This window comes from Penicillium concentricum, assembly GCF_028827145.1.
Source record: "Penicillium concentricum strain IBT 3081 chromosome Unknown utg000001l_segment0_segment0, whole genome shotgun sequence".
Taxonomy (NCBI): Eukaryota; Fungi; Ascomycota; class Eurotiomycetes; order Eurotiales; family Aspergillaceae; genus Penicillium; species Penicillium concentricum.
This window is the reverse complement of record NW_026622754.1, coordinates 6,322,534-6,339,475: the sequence shown is the minus strand read 5'-3', so window position 1 is coordinate 6,339,475 and position 16,942 is coordinate 6,322,534. Positions and strand designations below refer to the sequence as shown.

The window sequence follows — 16,942 nt, the reverse complement described above, 5'->3', positions numbered from 1 at the left end:
GGGAAACACGGAAGCTAGTCATGCATCTAGATGCATGGATTCCATAATGTTATTGATCACAAAGGCATTGTTCCTCACGATATACCTCAGATCTGCCATAGGCTATATATTATTCTTTTGTCCTACTACCTATACTACTACATATATATATCCATTTTTGATCCATTCTCAGACTCTCATTCTCTCAAGTAAAAGCATTATAAATGACTATTTTTTTTTGTTTTTCTGGAATTTAATCGACCGCGTCCGTGGGGTCTCCAACCCTTGTGGATCCAGGACACGAAAAGGACTAGACGCGCCCCGGCCGGGGTTGAGCATCCTGTGTGGGTGTGTGTATGTGCGCGACAGTATGTGAATCTTTATTAGAGAGTTGGAGAGCAAATTGAAATAATAAGGCCTATAAAAGAGATTTTAAAGGACATTGAATCTTCAATATCAAGAGGGCTGACATGCATGAAAAGTCAAATTTATACGCGTCTATAGAATAACAAAGCATATAGTAAACTATTTATTCTAAACCCAACTAATAGTAGTAATAGTAATAGTACAGTATCAAAACAATTGCATTCAAATCCAAACGCGTGCTCAACACGCCTGTGTGGAGCCCAGTCCGTGCTCTATACAAGGCTAGTAAGGTATCGGGGGACTAAACGCGATCGACGCGACCGTTTTTCTTTTTCTAGTTCGACTTTCTACTTTCTACTTTCTACTCTCAACCTTCAACTTCTTGACTTCTTACTTTCAATTGCAATTGCAATTCTCTTGACATTGGTTTTCGTGTCAACATCAGACCTCCCCCGCAGCACCTCCAGCTACTATCTCAACCTTCTGTTTCCCTCGATCCTCAGGCTAGAACCTCCTATTCTAAAGCTCCATAATGAACTCAACTTCAGTTCAATTCAGTCCAATCAAGGACGGGCGACGCATTCTCGGCGAGAAAGACTCAAACGCGTGTCTATCCCCCGCTACACAAGCCAAACCCTCATTCCCGGCCATTGGCACCCCGGTCAAGCGGATGTCAATTGCTACCTCACCTAAGAAGCTTCTCCCATCTCCTATATTTGCAGGTCAAAAACGGACACGGGATCAAGTGGATGAGATGGAAGAAAACCTCGGACACGTGCAGGCGCGGGAATCCTCTCCGCAGCCCAGCGTCCAATCCCCTGTCAATGATGATATGCAATGCCAGGTAAGCTCATGCGAGACAGACAAAGAAGTCCCGAGAATGATCAATCCAAATCTAACCATATAACGCGCGAATAATAGCTCACCCAAACCCCCACACCACAAAATTCACAACCAGAACGCGACCAAATACAAGATCTAATGGACACTGATCAATCGTTCAATGTGCCCAACACCCCCGAGGAAGAAACGCGTAGCGTTATCTCAGACTCTGACGCGCGCAAAATTTTCATCCAACAAGTATGTGAACCATGATATCAATATCAAATACCTTTCTAGCGGGCAGTTTCTAACAATTGAACAGAAAGCAAGCCTTCTTCGATCAAGATTACAATGCGCAATGCGCAATGTGACAGACCACCAATTTGATCGTCGGGTCTCCGAGCTAGAAGCACACAGTCGCAAATGCCCACGACTCTCACTCTCCGTCCTCTCTACACCACCCCTCTCATCACGCAAGCACTTCACATCCTTCCCATCCTCGCAAATGAAGACACCCCGCATCGGCTGCGCTGGCTTCACTTCCACCCCCTCCCACAGTACACCGGATCTCCCAGGCCGACCTTCCCCACTGTCTTCCAGTGTTGTTCAGCAACGCACAAAGTCACACGCGCAACGAACACCACCTCGTGCGCTCGGCTCCCCAATGCAGCTGAGTAGTCCTCCGGCTACGGTTATTCGCCATGAAGCGGACAGGGAAACAAGCATGGGCCCAAGAGCCGAGCTTACTATGGGAGATGTGGATGACATGTCGCCGTCACAGCGAGGTGATGCCGTCGATGGGTTGTTGAAACTCATGAGTACGACAGGCCAAAGTTCGGACGCCTGGACTGGATGATTCAGTTGCATTGTCTTTTTTTTCTGTGTTGATATTCTTTCCAGACTATTGCTTCCTGCGTGGGGCATGTCTGAGTGAATTAAGTCGCATTGCAATGGATAGCTATTCCAAAGCAATGTGTTGCATGATGTGCAGGGCTGAACGACGAGCATATCGAGATTTGATATGCTTGGAGTGTTAGTCCTAACATGACAGCGGGTTATCCTATTTTGGAAGCATGGAGCATTATTAGAATAATTCGTCTCTACGTTGCGATCAATGATACCATTTGTGCATTTAAACAGTTATTGGTTCTTCCAACATCAGTATACAATTGTAAAATCAACAACATTGCTGTCTTCCCAGACGAGTACATAAGACTGCCACGCGGTGTTTCACCCAAGGATGCTGCAAGGACAATACCACGTGCTGCATTGCTTGTGCATCAAGACAATGTCATAACTGCAAGTTCAAGTCAGAAAAAAAAACCGCTAAATGTATCAATTGATTCAAGGTAGACAGCATCTATCATCTATCTCATAAGACGTCCCTCAGCGGACCTTCTTCAACTTATTACGCTTCCGTCCAAGGATATCACGACCCTCATCAATCTCACCCGCAGCCTCACGCTTCGCAGCGCCAACCTCCTTAAGCAAACCGGTTCTAACAACACGGCTCTCAATATTGACACCTTCCTGCTCAAACTCCTCCATCTCCCGACCAACCCGCTCCTCAATAGCAAGAACAAGCTCAACATCACGCTGTCCAACAAGCGTGGTAGCCTCACCAGCCCGTCCCGCACGCGCAGTACGACCAACACGGTGCACATAATCATCCGGGTTCCGGGGCACATCGAAATTGACAACCAGCTCTACGGAGGGGATATCGAGACCACGCGACGCAACGTCCGTAGCAACCAAGACACGGGCAGCGGTGGCTCGGAAACGAGCAAGGTTAGCCGTGCGCTCGGATTGCGGGAGGATACTGTGGAGGGAGGTGATGCGGTGGCCGAGGCGACGGAGGGTGCGTTCTAGCAGATCGCATGTTTTGGTGTGGTTGCAGAAGACGATGACTGGCTTAGTGACGTTTACTTCGGTGGAGAGCAGGGCGTGCAGGAAGGCCTCGCGGTGCGTCATGGGAACCTTCAGGTATGTCTGCTTGAGAGTTGGCGGTATCTTGCCTTGGTTTTCGGTGCCGATCTCGGTCATGAAGATCGGGGGCTTGTTGCCTGCTGCCGGCATGGACTTCAGTGCCCGTACTTCGGCTGTCATGGTTGCTGTGAATAGCAGTGTTTGACGCTCGGCGGATGGTGGAAGGGCTCCGAGACATGTTTCCACGTCTGGCAGCATGCTTCCTGGCCCACTGGCTAGGAGGCGATCGGCTTCATCGAGGACAACCATTTTGACGCGGCGGAGACCGACTACTGTGTCTTCTCCGGATGTCTTGATGTGATCAGCTAGTCGGCCGGGTGTTGCGATGACGACGTGGGGACGGTTCGCAAGTTCAATAGCCTGCTTCCGCATATCCATGCCTCCGACGACGAGGATAGGCTTCATATTTTGCGGCGCTGAAACGGCCCTGAACTGTTCGTAGATCTGGAGTGCAAGCTCACTAAACAGGGACAACAAGGTTAGTTACCGAAGGACACAGATACAACCTCTCATATCCATCATGAACATACCGAGTTGGGGTCAAAACCAAAGCGTAGATCCCGAATGGATTCCGCGCCCATTGCTGCATAATCGGAACCGCAAAGGCCATAGTCTTTCCGGAACCAGTGCGACTTCCACCAATACAGTCCTTTCCTTTCAGGATCTCAGGAATACAAGCCTTCTGAATAGCAGTTGGCCGTTTGATCGCCATTGTCGCCAATGAAGAGACAAGCCAAGGTGCGACATCCAAAGACGAGAAAGTGGACACCCCACTCTGTTTACCAAGCTCAATTGCATCGCTAATAAGGACCGGTTCCTCTTCCTTCGATTCAGGCTCCTCCTCTACCTCACCCTTCTTCTTGATACGAGAGAGGGTGGGGAGCGGCGCAGGTGCGACATACGAGTCGGTGGAGGACTCTGAGAGACGGCGGCGCTTAGGGGCTCGGTCGTCGACATCGGGTTGTTCCACATCGGAATTATCGGATACATCTGAGTCCTCGAACTCCGGATTCTCTGTGATCGGGGGCGCCATCTTGTTTGCGACTGTCTATCAGGACGAAATAATTTCGTGGCAGAAAAAGTTATCTCTAACAAGCGGTGGGATTATGGGGCCTGGTTTATCAGGCATCAAATACATCTGGAACGACCTTCGAATTAACTACATACGTACGTCATTTTAGTCAAATAACTAGGGTTTAATTGAACATCAAGTGGTCTTGAGTCTGTGGAGCAATCATTAATTCATGAAGCGTCGATCATTTCAGCTAGTGACTGCCGGAGGAATTAGGCATCAATCAATGTTCCAAGAAGTATGGTTATTCGTCGAATGGTGTATAATGATGGTAAGAATAATAAAGAATCGAATAGAACGCAGGGTACTTTAGGTAGACTGTCGTATCACCATTTAGTCTGCCCTGCTAGCTGTGCTCCTTCTGCGTGAAACACGGGAGGCGAGCTCATACAGCTCACCTCGCTCTAGATCATTATCTTCGACTGCAGATTCCGGAGAAGCTGAAGTTCGGATTCTCAGAATTCCGTCATCTCCACTAGAATACCCATCTCGGGCGCCGCTAGCAACCGCTTCATCGTAGTTCTCCAGCCCACGGGTACCACTGACACTTTCCATGGTGAATGGACTAGCTGTCGGTCCATCGAGTGCTGCAAGCTCCTCACGGGTGAACCATTTAGGAAGCAGGAACGCGCGCACCGGGACCAGAAGGAGAATGATAACAGGAAACCCGATGGCAGCGATAGTCTGAGTAATAGCGAAAGTCGCACCAAATCCAAACAGTTCAAGGGCGACAAAAGCCCAGATGGCGGAACGGCGCTCGATCCGCTTGAGAGGATTCGACGCGGAGGTAAACTTCTTGTCTTCGGCGAGGAAGATCAGTTTTTGCGTAATGCCATTGCCCTGTAGAGCCTGGACACCCATAATGAAGAACAGACCAGCCATGACACCTTGTGGAATCAAGTGGAGTACGATGAGAAGGGGTCCACTCATTGTTCCCAGGGTCAAAAGTCCCTGTGCGAAGTTGCTAACTCTCTGCTCTACTACGTGGTCTGTTACCCGGATAGCTTTGCCCTTGTTTGTGTCGTCCTCGTCTGCGACCTGACGAGTGACGCAGAGGGCGGCCGTGTGAAAGGGGGCCTGGGGAATCAGGCCATTGGGGAATGGTATTCCCAGAATTCCAGCCACAAATGTTGTGAGACCAAGAAGCCAAATGTCCCAGTGGAAGCCAGCTGGCTTTCGAAGAGGAAATTCGGTTCCTTGGGCAATGAGAGATGACACTGGAAGGGATGTGTCAGTCATAAAACGCACTATAATTAGCTCGATACAGAGTACTCACCATTGTGATCAAAGTAAAAGAGAATTGTGAGAAGAATCGCAAATGGGATGGCAAGGAAGATATCTCCAACGCTGATATCCCAGAAATGCACCAGCCAAGACCGGTCAGTTGTGGGAAAGAAAGCCTTGCTAGTAGGGAGCGTAGCGACATCAACATCCTTCATCTGACCGATATAAACAAAGCCGGTAAAGAAGATGATGGTTAAGGGTGTACCGTAGTCCTCAAGGAATTTCCGAACAGGTCGTTTGAAAAGATTGCTGTTGCCCAGTTCTCCGCAGATCCATGCACACATCAGGACAAGTAGTGCAACCATGATACTCAGGTAAGCAGAGGTCTCTCCTACAGAGCCCCATTGTCTGGTGAGAACTTGAATACCCTTCTGGATATAGACGCAAGCAACGTAGAATCCAAAGATGTCGCACGAGAACCGGGTGACATAGGTCAGGGCATTGCATGAATTAGTGATAGCCAGTATCCAATGCATAATCAAAGACCAGCTACAATTGACGTTAGCGAAGCTAATGACTGAAAATCACAAAGGAAACTCACATTCCAATCCAACACATGAAGGCAAGATACGGCGTCCCTCGAGGAGCCATGATGTCATAGACAGTATAGTTGAACACAGTGATGGGACCTACAATCCTCAGTTTGAGTCTTCGTAATCACATATTCCTAATTTCTTACCAGTAACACCGACAATGACCAACGGCTGGGCCGCAAAAAGCGAAAAGACAATTGCACCAAGTACAGAAGCAAGTAGAACTTCATTGACGCCATAGCTCTGACTTGTCTTCTCGAACATATCTAACGAGAAAGCGAGAGCAGGCAGGATACTACGCTTATTGTGAGCAAATGAAACAACGCACGGAAGAAGATATATTGGTTGATATCCAATTAGAGTGAGCATACTTAGCAAAATACATATAGACCGTAGCAGGCACGACACGATAATCCCATGCGTCAGTCCAATCGCTCCAATAATATGGTGCTCTGCGCTTGACATCGTTGATCATTCCACGGAACAAGTGGACGTGCCACCATTTCTCCTGGGCCGAGTGCACCGGCGCCGTCGTTGACGCACGGTGCTGTGAGTTTTCTTGGGCGCTGTTTTGTTGGGACACAGAATGATCAGATTGACGTGTTGTATCATGACCAGATCTATCTGGGCGCACTGAGCGCACTGATGATCGCCGCTGCGATTGCCCAGAGGGTTTCCGCGTGGAAGAGTGCATGTTGGGTCCCGGGAGGGAGAAGTTCCCTTGTGACGACCCTTGCATATGCAATTCGATGCTTCAGTGTAATACAACTGGCATAAATTTATGAAAAGCTCGGTAACTGCATTGATATACAAAGAAACACAGGAGGGCGAGAATTAGGACATAAATGAACGGAGCTTGATTTTGCGGAGAAATGTTGGAGCTGATGAAGCCAAGACCTGTAAGTGGGGCCTGAGGCATCCAAGTTAGGCCGCTACGGTTGCATACGAGTGTACGGGGCAAATACAACAATTCCAGTTAAGATGAACTAAAAATGATTAGACTTATTACTCAAACTGCATAGAAAAGATCCACTAATGGAGTTTTAGAACAATTGTTAGCGAGCCGTGGGTTTCTGAAAACAATATGGATTGTCTTTCAAAACCCATAGCCAATTTCTTCACGCATGGACAAACGATTTCAATCAACGAGATCACTTTTTCGCTGGAAGGCGAGGTCATCACTGGGGAGGTGGGGGTGGGGGAGGCAGGTCGCTTGGAGGCGGCGGGGGCGGGGCATCTCCAGGCGGAGGAGGAGGGGGAGGACTGCCAGCACCTCCGGGGTACATCGGAGCCATACCAGGAGGGGGAGGAGGCGCGCCCATACCAGGAGGAGCAGCGCCAGGAGCTCCCATGCCAGGAGGGTAAGCCGCATATCCGCCGTATCCACCGTATCCACCACCATAGGCAGGCTGCTGTCCACCAGGAGGGGCCGGCTGCTGCCAAGGAGCAGCACTCGGGGCAGTCCCAGGAGCAGCATAACCACCTTGAGATCCGTAACCGTAGTCGCGGCTTTGGGGTGGAGCTTGCTGCTGGCTCTGCGCAGCCCAAGGGGCAGGACCACCCTGGTTGCGAGATCCATAGTCGTCACGAGATCCATGATGATCGCGGGATCCATAGTTGTCGCGGGATCCGTAGTCGTCACGAGGGCGAGGTTCGCGGCGTTGTTGCCATGGAGCCACATCACTTTGGGGTGGCGGTCCACGCTGCTGCCAGGGCTTCACATCACGGTCGTCGGGGTGGCCATTACCGCCATCGGGACCGGCTTCAATGCGACGGGGCTCATATTCGCCAGGAGCACCACCAGACAGCTCATTCATCAATTGCTAAAGTGATATGTCAGTATCATGTCCGATGAAGCAGTCATGAACAAAGATAACTTACCTCCATCTCGCGATCCACAGCATCGCCAGTGCCAACAGCACGATCGCCACGTCTATCCGCACCACCGGCGTTGCGCCAGTCACTGCCTCTCTGGCGATCAGGACAATCGCGAGCCATATGGCCAGCATTGCCACAGACACGACAGATAATGTTCGCAGTAAAGTTACGCTGCTCAGGGCAGTCATACTTGCGGTGTCCGATTTGACCACCTAATAAGGATCACGGTTAAAATTAATTGCGCAACCAAGGACATTTGAAAAGTGTTCACTTACAGTTCTGGCAAGCCTGGTTCTCGTCGTCACGAAGGGTACCATTAAGAGCAGCCAGCTCACGAAGTTGGTTGCGCTTGAGCTCGTTCTGGCCTTCAGGGATGGATGCGGCCTGATAAATGGTCAATACCAGTTCTTTAACCCACAAAATGAGACAAGGGAACTTACTGTTTCAATGACATTGTGGACAAGCTTCTTGGCCTTGTTAACCTTTTCTTCGGTGTCCGCCATAATCAGACAGTGCAGGTCTTCTTCCTGGTTGCTACCGTGAGCTGCATCAGATCGACCCTTTCCTTCTTTGACGGAGCCTTTGCCTCGAATGGCAATCTTGGCACCGGACTCGGTCTCCATCTTTTTCAAGGTGTTTCCACGAGGTCCTATGAGTAAGCCAACTGTAAAAATAGCAAGAGCTAAGTGTTAGTGATCCTGTAATTTTTTAAAATATGTGCAGCATCAGGCACCACGGTTTAGCAAGAAACAAGCTGAGGACATCCAAGGTGGTATGCCTTGTCAGCTCGAGTCGAGTAGGGACTCGTGATAGACACAATGGAAGAATGGTTAGGAGTTAGAGGGTTAGTTATCATACTGAAGTTAATCTCTGGATAGTCATTCACGGGGACGTAGACCTTCTCCTGGGTCTTGGTCGGGCGTCTGTAGTCAGAAGGCGGGTTGTAGTTAGGGATGGTCTTGATGGCCTTCTCGACCAGTTTATGACGTTCATCTTCGAGACGCTTGCGGTAGCGGTACTCGCGAGTGTTCACACGTCTTCCGAAGTTGTCGTACTGGGGAGGTGGCGAGGGAGATCTGTTATCAAAGTCAGTATATAAGGAAGCACAAAATAACAAAGGACGATAACACATACCTGTCACCATCGGCGGGGACCACATCGTTGATCCGAAGCTTCTGGCTAATTTCCTCAATACGAAGGTGAAGTGTGTAAGCTTCAAGCTGCTCGCTGGTAAAGTTCGCCATGATCATAGTGGGCAAGCCCATAAGACCGGCAGCCTTATTCTCTTGTTGGTCACCCCAACGGTTGCGCTTCTTGCGTCTCTTGCCATCGCCATCAGTGTTCAGGGGAGCTGGATCGGCTTTGAAATAGAAGTCAGTATTAACTTGATTTCGGATAGTTCATTTTATAAGCAAAGGAAACATACCTCGAACAGGGCTACGGCCACGCTTTGGACCATCGGGGCCCATAGACGAAGAGGGCATAGAAGGGGGGTCGCAGTGCGACTTTCATCCTCTCCTTCCTCGCCGCCCATGCGTCGCCGGCCAAGCGGGATGTTGTTGGAGCCAGTTATTCCTTGGTTGCGCCAAGCCATGACTGCTGCTTTGGATAAGAAAAAAGTAAGTAGTTAGTGATATGGATGGAAGAGATGAAAGAAGGCATGTTCAGAGAGGCGAGCATCAGCACGTGACTATAACAAAAACTTATTTAGTAGGCGGTGGCTATTCTCGGATTTACGTATACCCTCGGATATACTTATATCCGAAGATTATGAGGCGGGGGAGGCTTTACGGACTATTGTTATTCCGTACCTACTTACGTTGTATCTAGCTTTGAGGGTAGACAGAATGCATCATCCTTACTATACCATAGCTTCGTACCATATAGTATGGTCGGTTACGTTTTCGCCTCTCTTCTTCTTTTGGCGATTGCTCGACTTGGTGAATTCTTCTACGACTCCTACCGAGAGTGAACAACCGAACTACATATACCACGACAGCTCAAGCTAATGCATGCACGCCAGTTTGCTTTTTTTTTTCGGCAGTAATACCAATACCAGCAATTAATATTAATCATTTACCAGTATGTGACTCATACCTCTTCCTGTATTTAATAGATTGTATGCATTTGAAGAAATACGGAATTTAACATCGGTGACATGCATGCATCAGTATGAGTTCTCGCCCAAGTTGCCCTGGTAGGGTACTAATAAAAATTTTAAAAAATGAACTCTATGGGTCTCTTGATTCGAATTCCATCTCAAATTATCTGTCTGCCATTTCAACTGTGATCAAAGTCCTAGCACTTCCTCAGTCACGCTTTATTCAAGCTTTGCGTTTGGAATCGGCCTGCATCCCCTGTTGAATCCAAGCCCTAGACTCGGCAGCCATTTTCTCCGTGGCCTCCTTGTCCTTGATGAGCTCTTTAATAGTATGAGGGGAAGGAACATGACGACCTTTCTCAACACCCGGTCGCTGTAGCATAAGCTCCTCCCAAGCCTTGACATTCGGGAAGTCGTCAATCTCGATACCGGCCCATCCTGCAGCGGATACCCACCCCCAGTGTGAGATATCGGCAATAGAGACGTGGTCACCGACAATATAACCAGACTTGGACTCAGCGAGGTGCTTGTCCAAAACACCATACAATCGGCGCGTCTCGTTGACGTATCGGTTCACGCCGTACTCAATGTGCTCTGGCGCGTACCGTGAGAAGTGGTTGGCTTGACCTTGCATAGGTCCTAGGCCTGCATTCTGGAAGTACAGCCAGCTCTTCATCTCGTAGTATTCCCGCGTGCCTTTGGGGAATGAGATCTTGTGATCCGTGTCATACTGTTCTGCCAGGTACTCCAGAATGCTACCAGACTCAAACAGTCGGATATCCTTGCCATCGGTGAAGGTGTCTGTCAAGGCAGGGATGCGGCCATTGGGGTTGATCTTTAGGAACCAGCTATTTGGAGGTTAGTTCTATTTGTTGTGAGTATTTGAAGAGGTGCAAGCACATACTCTTCCTTTTGAGTGTTCTTCGAGATGTCAATCTTCTCGACCTTGTATGGCAGGCTGCAATCTGTTAGTACCAAGCTTTTAAGCGGTCAAGGAAGCTACTGTACCCAAGCTCCTCTAGCGCGATAGAGATCTTGATGCCATTGGGGGTCTGGGCCGTGTATAGGGTAATATTTGGTTGAGACATGTTGACGAAGTAGGGAACGATAGAAATAATCTGAGTGAAAAGCAAATTGAACTGAAGATAGATGGTTTAAGTAGAGGTCATGTTAGTCTTCGGCGGGGCCCGGCAGACCCCCCCCACTTTACGGATTTATAAGCTCGTGGAACTTCCAAGTTCACGGAAGCTGCCAACTCCCCGAAGCTCCGAGTTATAGATTTCAAGGAATAAACCTTCACTTACTAGGGCTAGGTGGTTCTATGGTGCTCTATAATATTGCTGACAATTGTACCCGGTTCATTTCGGACAGGTATTCCAAGCTTTTGACTTCTAAGACTCGCTTTCATTGGCACTGGAATTCTGATCCCTAGGAAAGACCTAGAATGAAGCCGTATCTCATATATGCATAGCTGGACTTATCACGGCATTGATATGTATAATTTCGAGTTCGAGAGAATATCTGAGGTCCCAACAGAAGTCATGAATTATCGTCATACGGTATACACCCATTTGATACCCCAATGCCTGGATTTGGCCTGAATCTAGACCGACTTTTACACGAGGATGTCTGATCTTTCTCTCACTTTTACTTCACAATTGCTTCATTAACGAAAGCAAACATCTTCCACTATACAACCTGCAATAGCAATCCTAGACACAGGTATTCTTAGTTATAGTGACTAGTTAGTTAGTTAACTAGTTAGTTAACGGTACCTAAAATAGTCATATGTTACATTCAGGCAGCAATGCGCGGATTGTTTCAGGTCTAGTGGACAGGTGCCCCCGGGGCCCGGGCCATTACATGCACTTAGTCAACTTTCTTTGTCCTCGTGAAGCATATAAAAAGCTTCATGGCAGTAGGTAGATTCATTACCATCATTGTCATTTTCATCTTTTTCTTTCTCCGTAGAGATGTAGATCTGATCACTTCCATCAATATACATATATCCTGGAAATATACCGAAAAGAACATCTTTCACCCGCAGATAGTATCTCTTATATCATCCCAAGCCAAATGAGGAAAGGGCAGTCGTGGCCTGGCCACTCCAGGCATCAATCGTACCGAATCCATCTACCTGTAGGTGCTTTCCTAAATAATTTTTTTATAATGTCTATTTCGACGGGAAACTCATTCTTCTTTTTTTCATTGCCACTCTTCCACGCTACTCCTGTCAAGGCAACTCGAAGATCATGGCAGCACTTACAACCAACTCAATGACATTCCCTCTCTTCCGATTCCTGCCCCCCGAGCTGCGTATCAATATATGGCATGAAGCACTGCCCAAGAAAGACACACCGGCCTTGTTCTCATACCGACCGGACGCCTGGCGCCGCTTCGCTGCGCCTGCACACCTGACCTAGGAGACAATCTACTGGTTTGAAAGAATGATCATTTTTCAATGGACGCTGCTTGGCATCATCGACACCCAACCGACCTTTAGTGCTGATGAGGATATCAAGGTGCAGCGGAGATGGGAGATCGAGATCCTAGAAGAAGAGGAATTTATCGCAAATTACTACAATTGTACCTTGACTACAAGACTGCGTCTCTGATACAAAGAAAACGCCACTGCACTGAAAGCTCAATCGGGTAAAGCTTTGAGGTGCTCACGTTTTCAACCCCCGCTGGAAATTCCGTTGGTGAATTGTGTTTCATGACATCAGACACATACACTGTAGATGACTAGAGAAAGAGAAACAATGAAAAAAAAAATTTAATACTGCTGCGTGTGAAAAAAACGGCGACCGCGAACAGAGAAAAAAAGAGAAAAAACATCCTCGAAACTAGCCATTGACGTTGGAAGCTAATTTCGAGGATGTTGATGTCAGAAGACCCCGAGCATAATATGTGCCACATTTGGAAGGACTCAGCGCCATAGGTGTCTATAGGGGCACATGGATTTTCCATTTCATAAGATATGGTCAAGAATTGTGGTACAAGTATTAGTACCCAGGTATACTACGGTGCCGGTCTATAGTGAACTGGATTATCAGGCACTCATATAACTTGGGCATCAAAAATCTAGAAGAGTATTAGGTGGAATAGTGACTGATAAGTGCGAAACAAACGCCTGCGGACGAAAAAAGAAGGCAGAGACGATATATTATATACATGCTTCCAAGGTTCAGACGGGAATGATTCCCTTTTTAGACTAGCTCAGAGATTGGGCTTTTTCCAAGGTTCTGATTGGTCTACTCTACTCCATTATGGGTCCTTTCTATACGCGTATCCGTACCCCGATCTATGCATAAACCTAAAAAGTAAAAAAAGATTCTTTCTATAGAATATCCGAAAATCACTTATAAAGACTGTAAATCCCCTGACTTAGATCTCCTCAATCCATAATACCTTCTTTTCTCACGGGCTCGTACAATCGCCCAACATGTCTCAACTCGCGTCTCGTGCCTACAAATTTTGGAACTATACGCCTTCGATACCAGCGGCGGTCATTTTCATGCTGACATTCATTGTCCTAACGGTTCTTACTTTTTGGAAGCTTTTCAAAACCAGGACATGGTTTTGCATATCATTTGCCCTAGGCGGCTTGTGTATGTGAACTCTCTTCCCCTTACAATCTTACTCTTCCGTTCCCTGAATCCCAGACACTAACCTGCGTTATAATAAAGTCGAGATTATAGGCTACATTGGCCGCTGCATTGCACACAATAATACAACTACAATGGGACCGTACATTATCGCCAACATGTTCATTCTTCTCGGTCCTACGCTCTTCGCCGCATCGATCTACATGACCCTGGGTCGAGTCATTCGTCGAGTTCACGGAGAACACCTTTCTGTCATTCGAATCTCACGCCTAACGAAAACGTTTGTCTGGGGCGATGTGTTGTCCTTCATTGTACAGGGAAATTCCTCATCTCTCTCGGTTCTGGGATACCCCCAGTGGGCCAAAGTTTGCGTCATTGCTGGTTTGGCAATTCAACTCATCTCATTCTCCCTTTTCTGGGTAACGGCCATCATTTTCGCAAAGCGTCTTCGTCGGACGCCCACACCCGAGTGCCTCAAGCCTAGTATTCCATGGCAACAATCATTGCATATGCTATATGCTGTCAGTGCTCTCATTTTGGTCCGTTCTGTTTTCCGGATCGTTGAATATGTCATGGACAATGATGGTTATCTTCTTATGCATGAGTGGACAATGTATGTTTTTGACAGCGTGCCGATGGCTGCTGTTATGGTTATATTCTTCATCTGGTATCCTAACCAGATGAGCCTTGATGCCTCCGAGAGAAGCATACCGCTTGCACACAGCTATTCCGAAGTTTGATTTTCTTGTGCTCGAAGCGAGGCGCTACATACTTTTCTTTACTTGGAGTTTTTGGTGTTCGTTTGTTTATAGACTGTTTATCGACTGTTTATCTAGTCTTCTCTTGTTATATAGAACAACTACATTTTTCTACATTTAGCACACGTTCCAACTATTCCTTTCGGACTTTGCCATAGTCAAGCATATTTTCTCTGATAGATATTCAATGTCTCCTGATTGAGAACGCTCCTTAATTTAGGGCCAATTTAGGGTCTCGGACCCATGCCCCACTTTAGCCTCGGATTCGAATACGCGTATAGCTTTTGCCTCTCAAAGTGGAGTGTTATTATCATAGTTCGCATCCACTACCCCGTACCATAAATATCTCTGTCTGGATATGCAGGAATCAACACGGATTGAGCAGTGTAACATTTCAAACTCCTGGGAGGCAGCAATATTCGAGATACATGCCGGATACGCGTATACCGTCTCACTAAGAAACAACCAAGAGACAAGAAGGAGGACATATTAAAAGTATGACTTCTCCGAATCAGAATATGCAGCAAATTATTTCATCCGAGTCTTTCCACCAAAGTGCTGGGTTCAGTAATATGACCGGCCTCTCTCCATCGTTGTGCTCGCCTCAGGCCTTTTCATATCCTCACATACCAGGCGCCGAAGTGCTCTCACTGCAAGCTTCCCAAGTCTCAAATGTGTCCAAGTACATTCCCGAGTGGTACTACTACAACCACGGCGGCGTGTCAGCTCAAAACCTCAACTTCTGCAATGTCACAGTGACCTACAAACACACCGGCAAAAACGACACCATCAACGTTGGTGTCCTTTTACCCAGTGACTCGTGGAATGAACGACTTCAAGGAATCGGAGGAAACGGCTACACAGCTGGCCTCACTAACATAACAGAATTTGGGATGATCGCAGCAGCTGCCGAAGGCTATGTCGCCATTTCAACAGACGGCGGCCACACAACCGACGACCCTGCAGACTGGGGCCTTCTGGAAAACGGAATGCCAAACTATAATACCATGTACAACTTTGGAATTGCTTCTCTCGGCGATGCAGCAATCATCGGAAAGAGCTTGGCAGAAAGTGCATATGGATCAAAACCCAAATATTCCTATTGGACCGGATGCTCGCAAGGCGGCCGACAGGGTCTGGCGCTCGCCCAGCAATATCCCGAAGCATATGATGGGATTGTTGCTTCTGCTCCAGCAATCAATTGGCCACAACTTTCGATGGGAGGATACTGGGCGCAGTTTGTCATGAACCAGCTCGATGAATACCCATACCCCTGCGAGATCAATGCCGTGACAGATGCCGCACTATCTGCGTGTGACAGTACTGACGGTGTTGTGGATGGTGTAATTTCAGACCCGGATTCATGTGTCTTTGATCCGTTCACTTTAGTGGGAACCCAAATCAACTGCAGTGACACTGGATCGCAATTGAAAATCTCGGCTGCTACTGCGAAGATTGTTAATGCTACTTGGACCGGAGCGCGGGACTCACACGGCAACTTCTTGTGGTATGGATTCAATCCCGGGACTGCATTGACAGGAACAAATACACCGGCAAATACAAATTGTGCCAACGGGACATGCACTGCAATCTCCAGCCAACTGTATAATCGATGGGCTCAGGTGTTTATCGAGCACAACCTGAACTTCACCTTGAGGAACATCACGCACCAAAAATACGACCACATTTTCCGAAAGTCTGTCCAGGAATGGAATTTGGTATTTGGAACGAATGACCCAGATCTGTCGAAATTCCGTGACGCTGGTGGCAAGATGCTTACATACCATGGCCTGGTGCGTTTCATATTATCTGTTCGAGAGATACACATATACTAATTTCCGATGCAGATGGACGAGGTGATTCCTCCCAATGGCACGAGGGCATACTACGAAGCGGTAACTGCCGGTGACTCGAGTGTTCATGAGTACTACAAGTTGTTCGAAGCTCCAATGATGGGACACTGCTTTGGTACCAAAGGAGGATATCCTTCGACTATGTTCGACAGCCTTGTTGCTTGGGTCGAGGCTGGCGATGCTCCTACAAGTCTTCCAGTGAGATACTCTCCAGAAGATGGGATGACATACGATAGAATCCTGTGCCCATACCCACAACGAGCGACGTACAAAGGTACTGGAGATGTAACATCTGCCGATGCATTTTATTGTGTGTAAGGGATTGTTTCTGTTGAGTTAGGTCTGGCTTTACTATTGTTATAGCTAGTGAACCGGAGGCGGGAGACTGCGAGCAGGACTTGTTGTGAATAAATGCACTTTTAGTATCTAGATTACGTGAAATACTATCTACCCGTGGACATTGATGGTGAGCCTCGATGCTTAAGTTAAGAATATTTTTGATCAAATCTTGCATTTTGCAGATATGTACAACTCTATAGATACTCATGATGACAGGAAGGTCGCTGCCAGAAGAGAAAGGAAAAATCAATGTATACAAGAAAAGCCAGCTGCAAAGCAAACCGAACATCGAAGTAAAGGATTATACAACAGTATAACCCAACATAAAAAGGCGACAGCGATCATCACAAACACGCTCATACG

The 16,942-nt window shown here is 47.6% G+C and overlaps 7 protein-coding genes across 7 annotated transcripts; 3 read left to right on the top strand and 4 right to left on the bottom strand.

The window, feature by feature from the left end:
• Positions 1-877: 877 nt before the first annotated feature.
• On the top strand, positions 878-2,023 carry N7517_002431 (uncharacterized protein; the record flags this gene model as incomplete). The annotated part of the gene is made up of 3 exons (XM_056720161.1): positions 878-1,189; positions 1,267-1,425; positions 1,490-2,023. The coding sequence occupies 3 exons, from the start codon at positions 878-880 to the stop codon at positions 2,021-2,023; spliced, it is 1,005 nt and encodes a 334-aa protein (XP_056584296.1).
• A 530-nt stretch (positions 2,024-2,553) lies between these two features.
• On the bottom strand, positions 2,554-4,186 carry dbp8 (ATP-dependent RNA helicase DBP8; the record flags this gene model as incomplete). The annotated part of the gene is made up of 2 exons (XM_056720160.1): positions 2,554-3,613; positions 3,684-4,186. The coding sequence occupies 2 exons, from the start codon at positions 4,184-4,186 to the stop codon at positions 2,554-2,556; spliced, it is 1,563 nt and encodes a 520-aa protein (XP_056584295.1).
• A 372-nt stretch (positions 4,187-4,558) lies between these two features.
• Positions 4,559-6,736, bottom strand: N7517_002429 (anion exchange family protein; the record flags this gene model as incomplete). Its single annotated transcript, XM_056720159.1, has 5 exons — positions 4,559-5,442; positions 5,502-5,998; positions 6,051-6,138; positions 6,189-6,337; positions 6,414-6,736. 5 exons carry the CDS (start codon positions 6,734-6,736, stop codon positions 4,559-4,561), a joined length of 1,941 nt encoding a protein of 646 aa, XP_056584294.1.
• A 484-nt stretch (positions 6,737-7,220) lies between these two features.
• bbp (putative zinc knuckle transcription factor/splicing factor MSL5/ZFM1) lies at positions 7,221-9,389 on the bottom strand (the record flags this gene model as incomplete). Its single annotated transcript, XM_056720158.1, has 7 exons — positions 7,221-7,865; positions 7,924-8,132; positions 8,196-8,304; positions 8,361-8,584; positions 8,779-8,996; positions 9,055-9,280; positions 9,347-9,389. 7 exons carry the CDS (start codon positions 9,387-9,389, stop codon positions 7,221-7,223), a joined length of 1,674 nt encoding a protein of 557 aa, XP_056584293.1.
• An 855-nt stretch (positions 9,390-10,244) lies between these two features.
• Positions 10,245-11,109, bottom strand: N7517_002427 (glutathione S-transferase family protein; the record flags this gene model as incomplete). Its single annotated transcript, XM_056720157.1, has 3 exons — positions 10,245-10,869; positions 10,926-10,979; positions 11,030-11,109. The coding sequence occupies 3 exons, from the start codon at positions 11,107-11,109 to the stop codon at positions 10,245-10,247; spliced, it is 759 nt and encodes a 252-aa protein (XP_056584292.1).
• Positions 11,110-13,763: 2,654 nt separating this feature from the next.
• Positions 13,764-14,369, top strand: N7517_002426 (RTA1 domain-containing protein; the record flags this gene model as incomplete). Its single annotated transcript, XM_056720156.1, has 1 exon — positions 13,764-14,369. One exon carries the CDS (start codon positions 13,764-13,766, stop codon positions 14,367-14,369), a length of 606 nt encoding a protein of 201 aa, XP_056584291.1.
• A 536-nt stretch (positions 14,370-14,905) lies between these two features.
• Positions 14,906-16,558, top strand: N7517_002425 (Tannase/feruloyl esterase; the record flags this gene model as incomplete). The annotated part of the gene is made up of 2 exons (XM_056720155.1): positions 14,906-16,180; positions 16,235-16,558. 2 exons carry the CDS (start codon positions 14,906-14,908, stop codon positions 16,556-16,558), a joined length of 1,599 nt encoding a protein of 532 aa, XP_056584290.1.
• Positions 16,559-16,942: the final 384 nt, after the last annotated feature.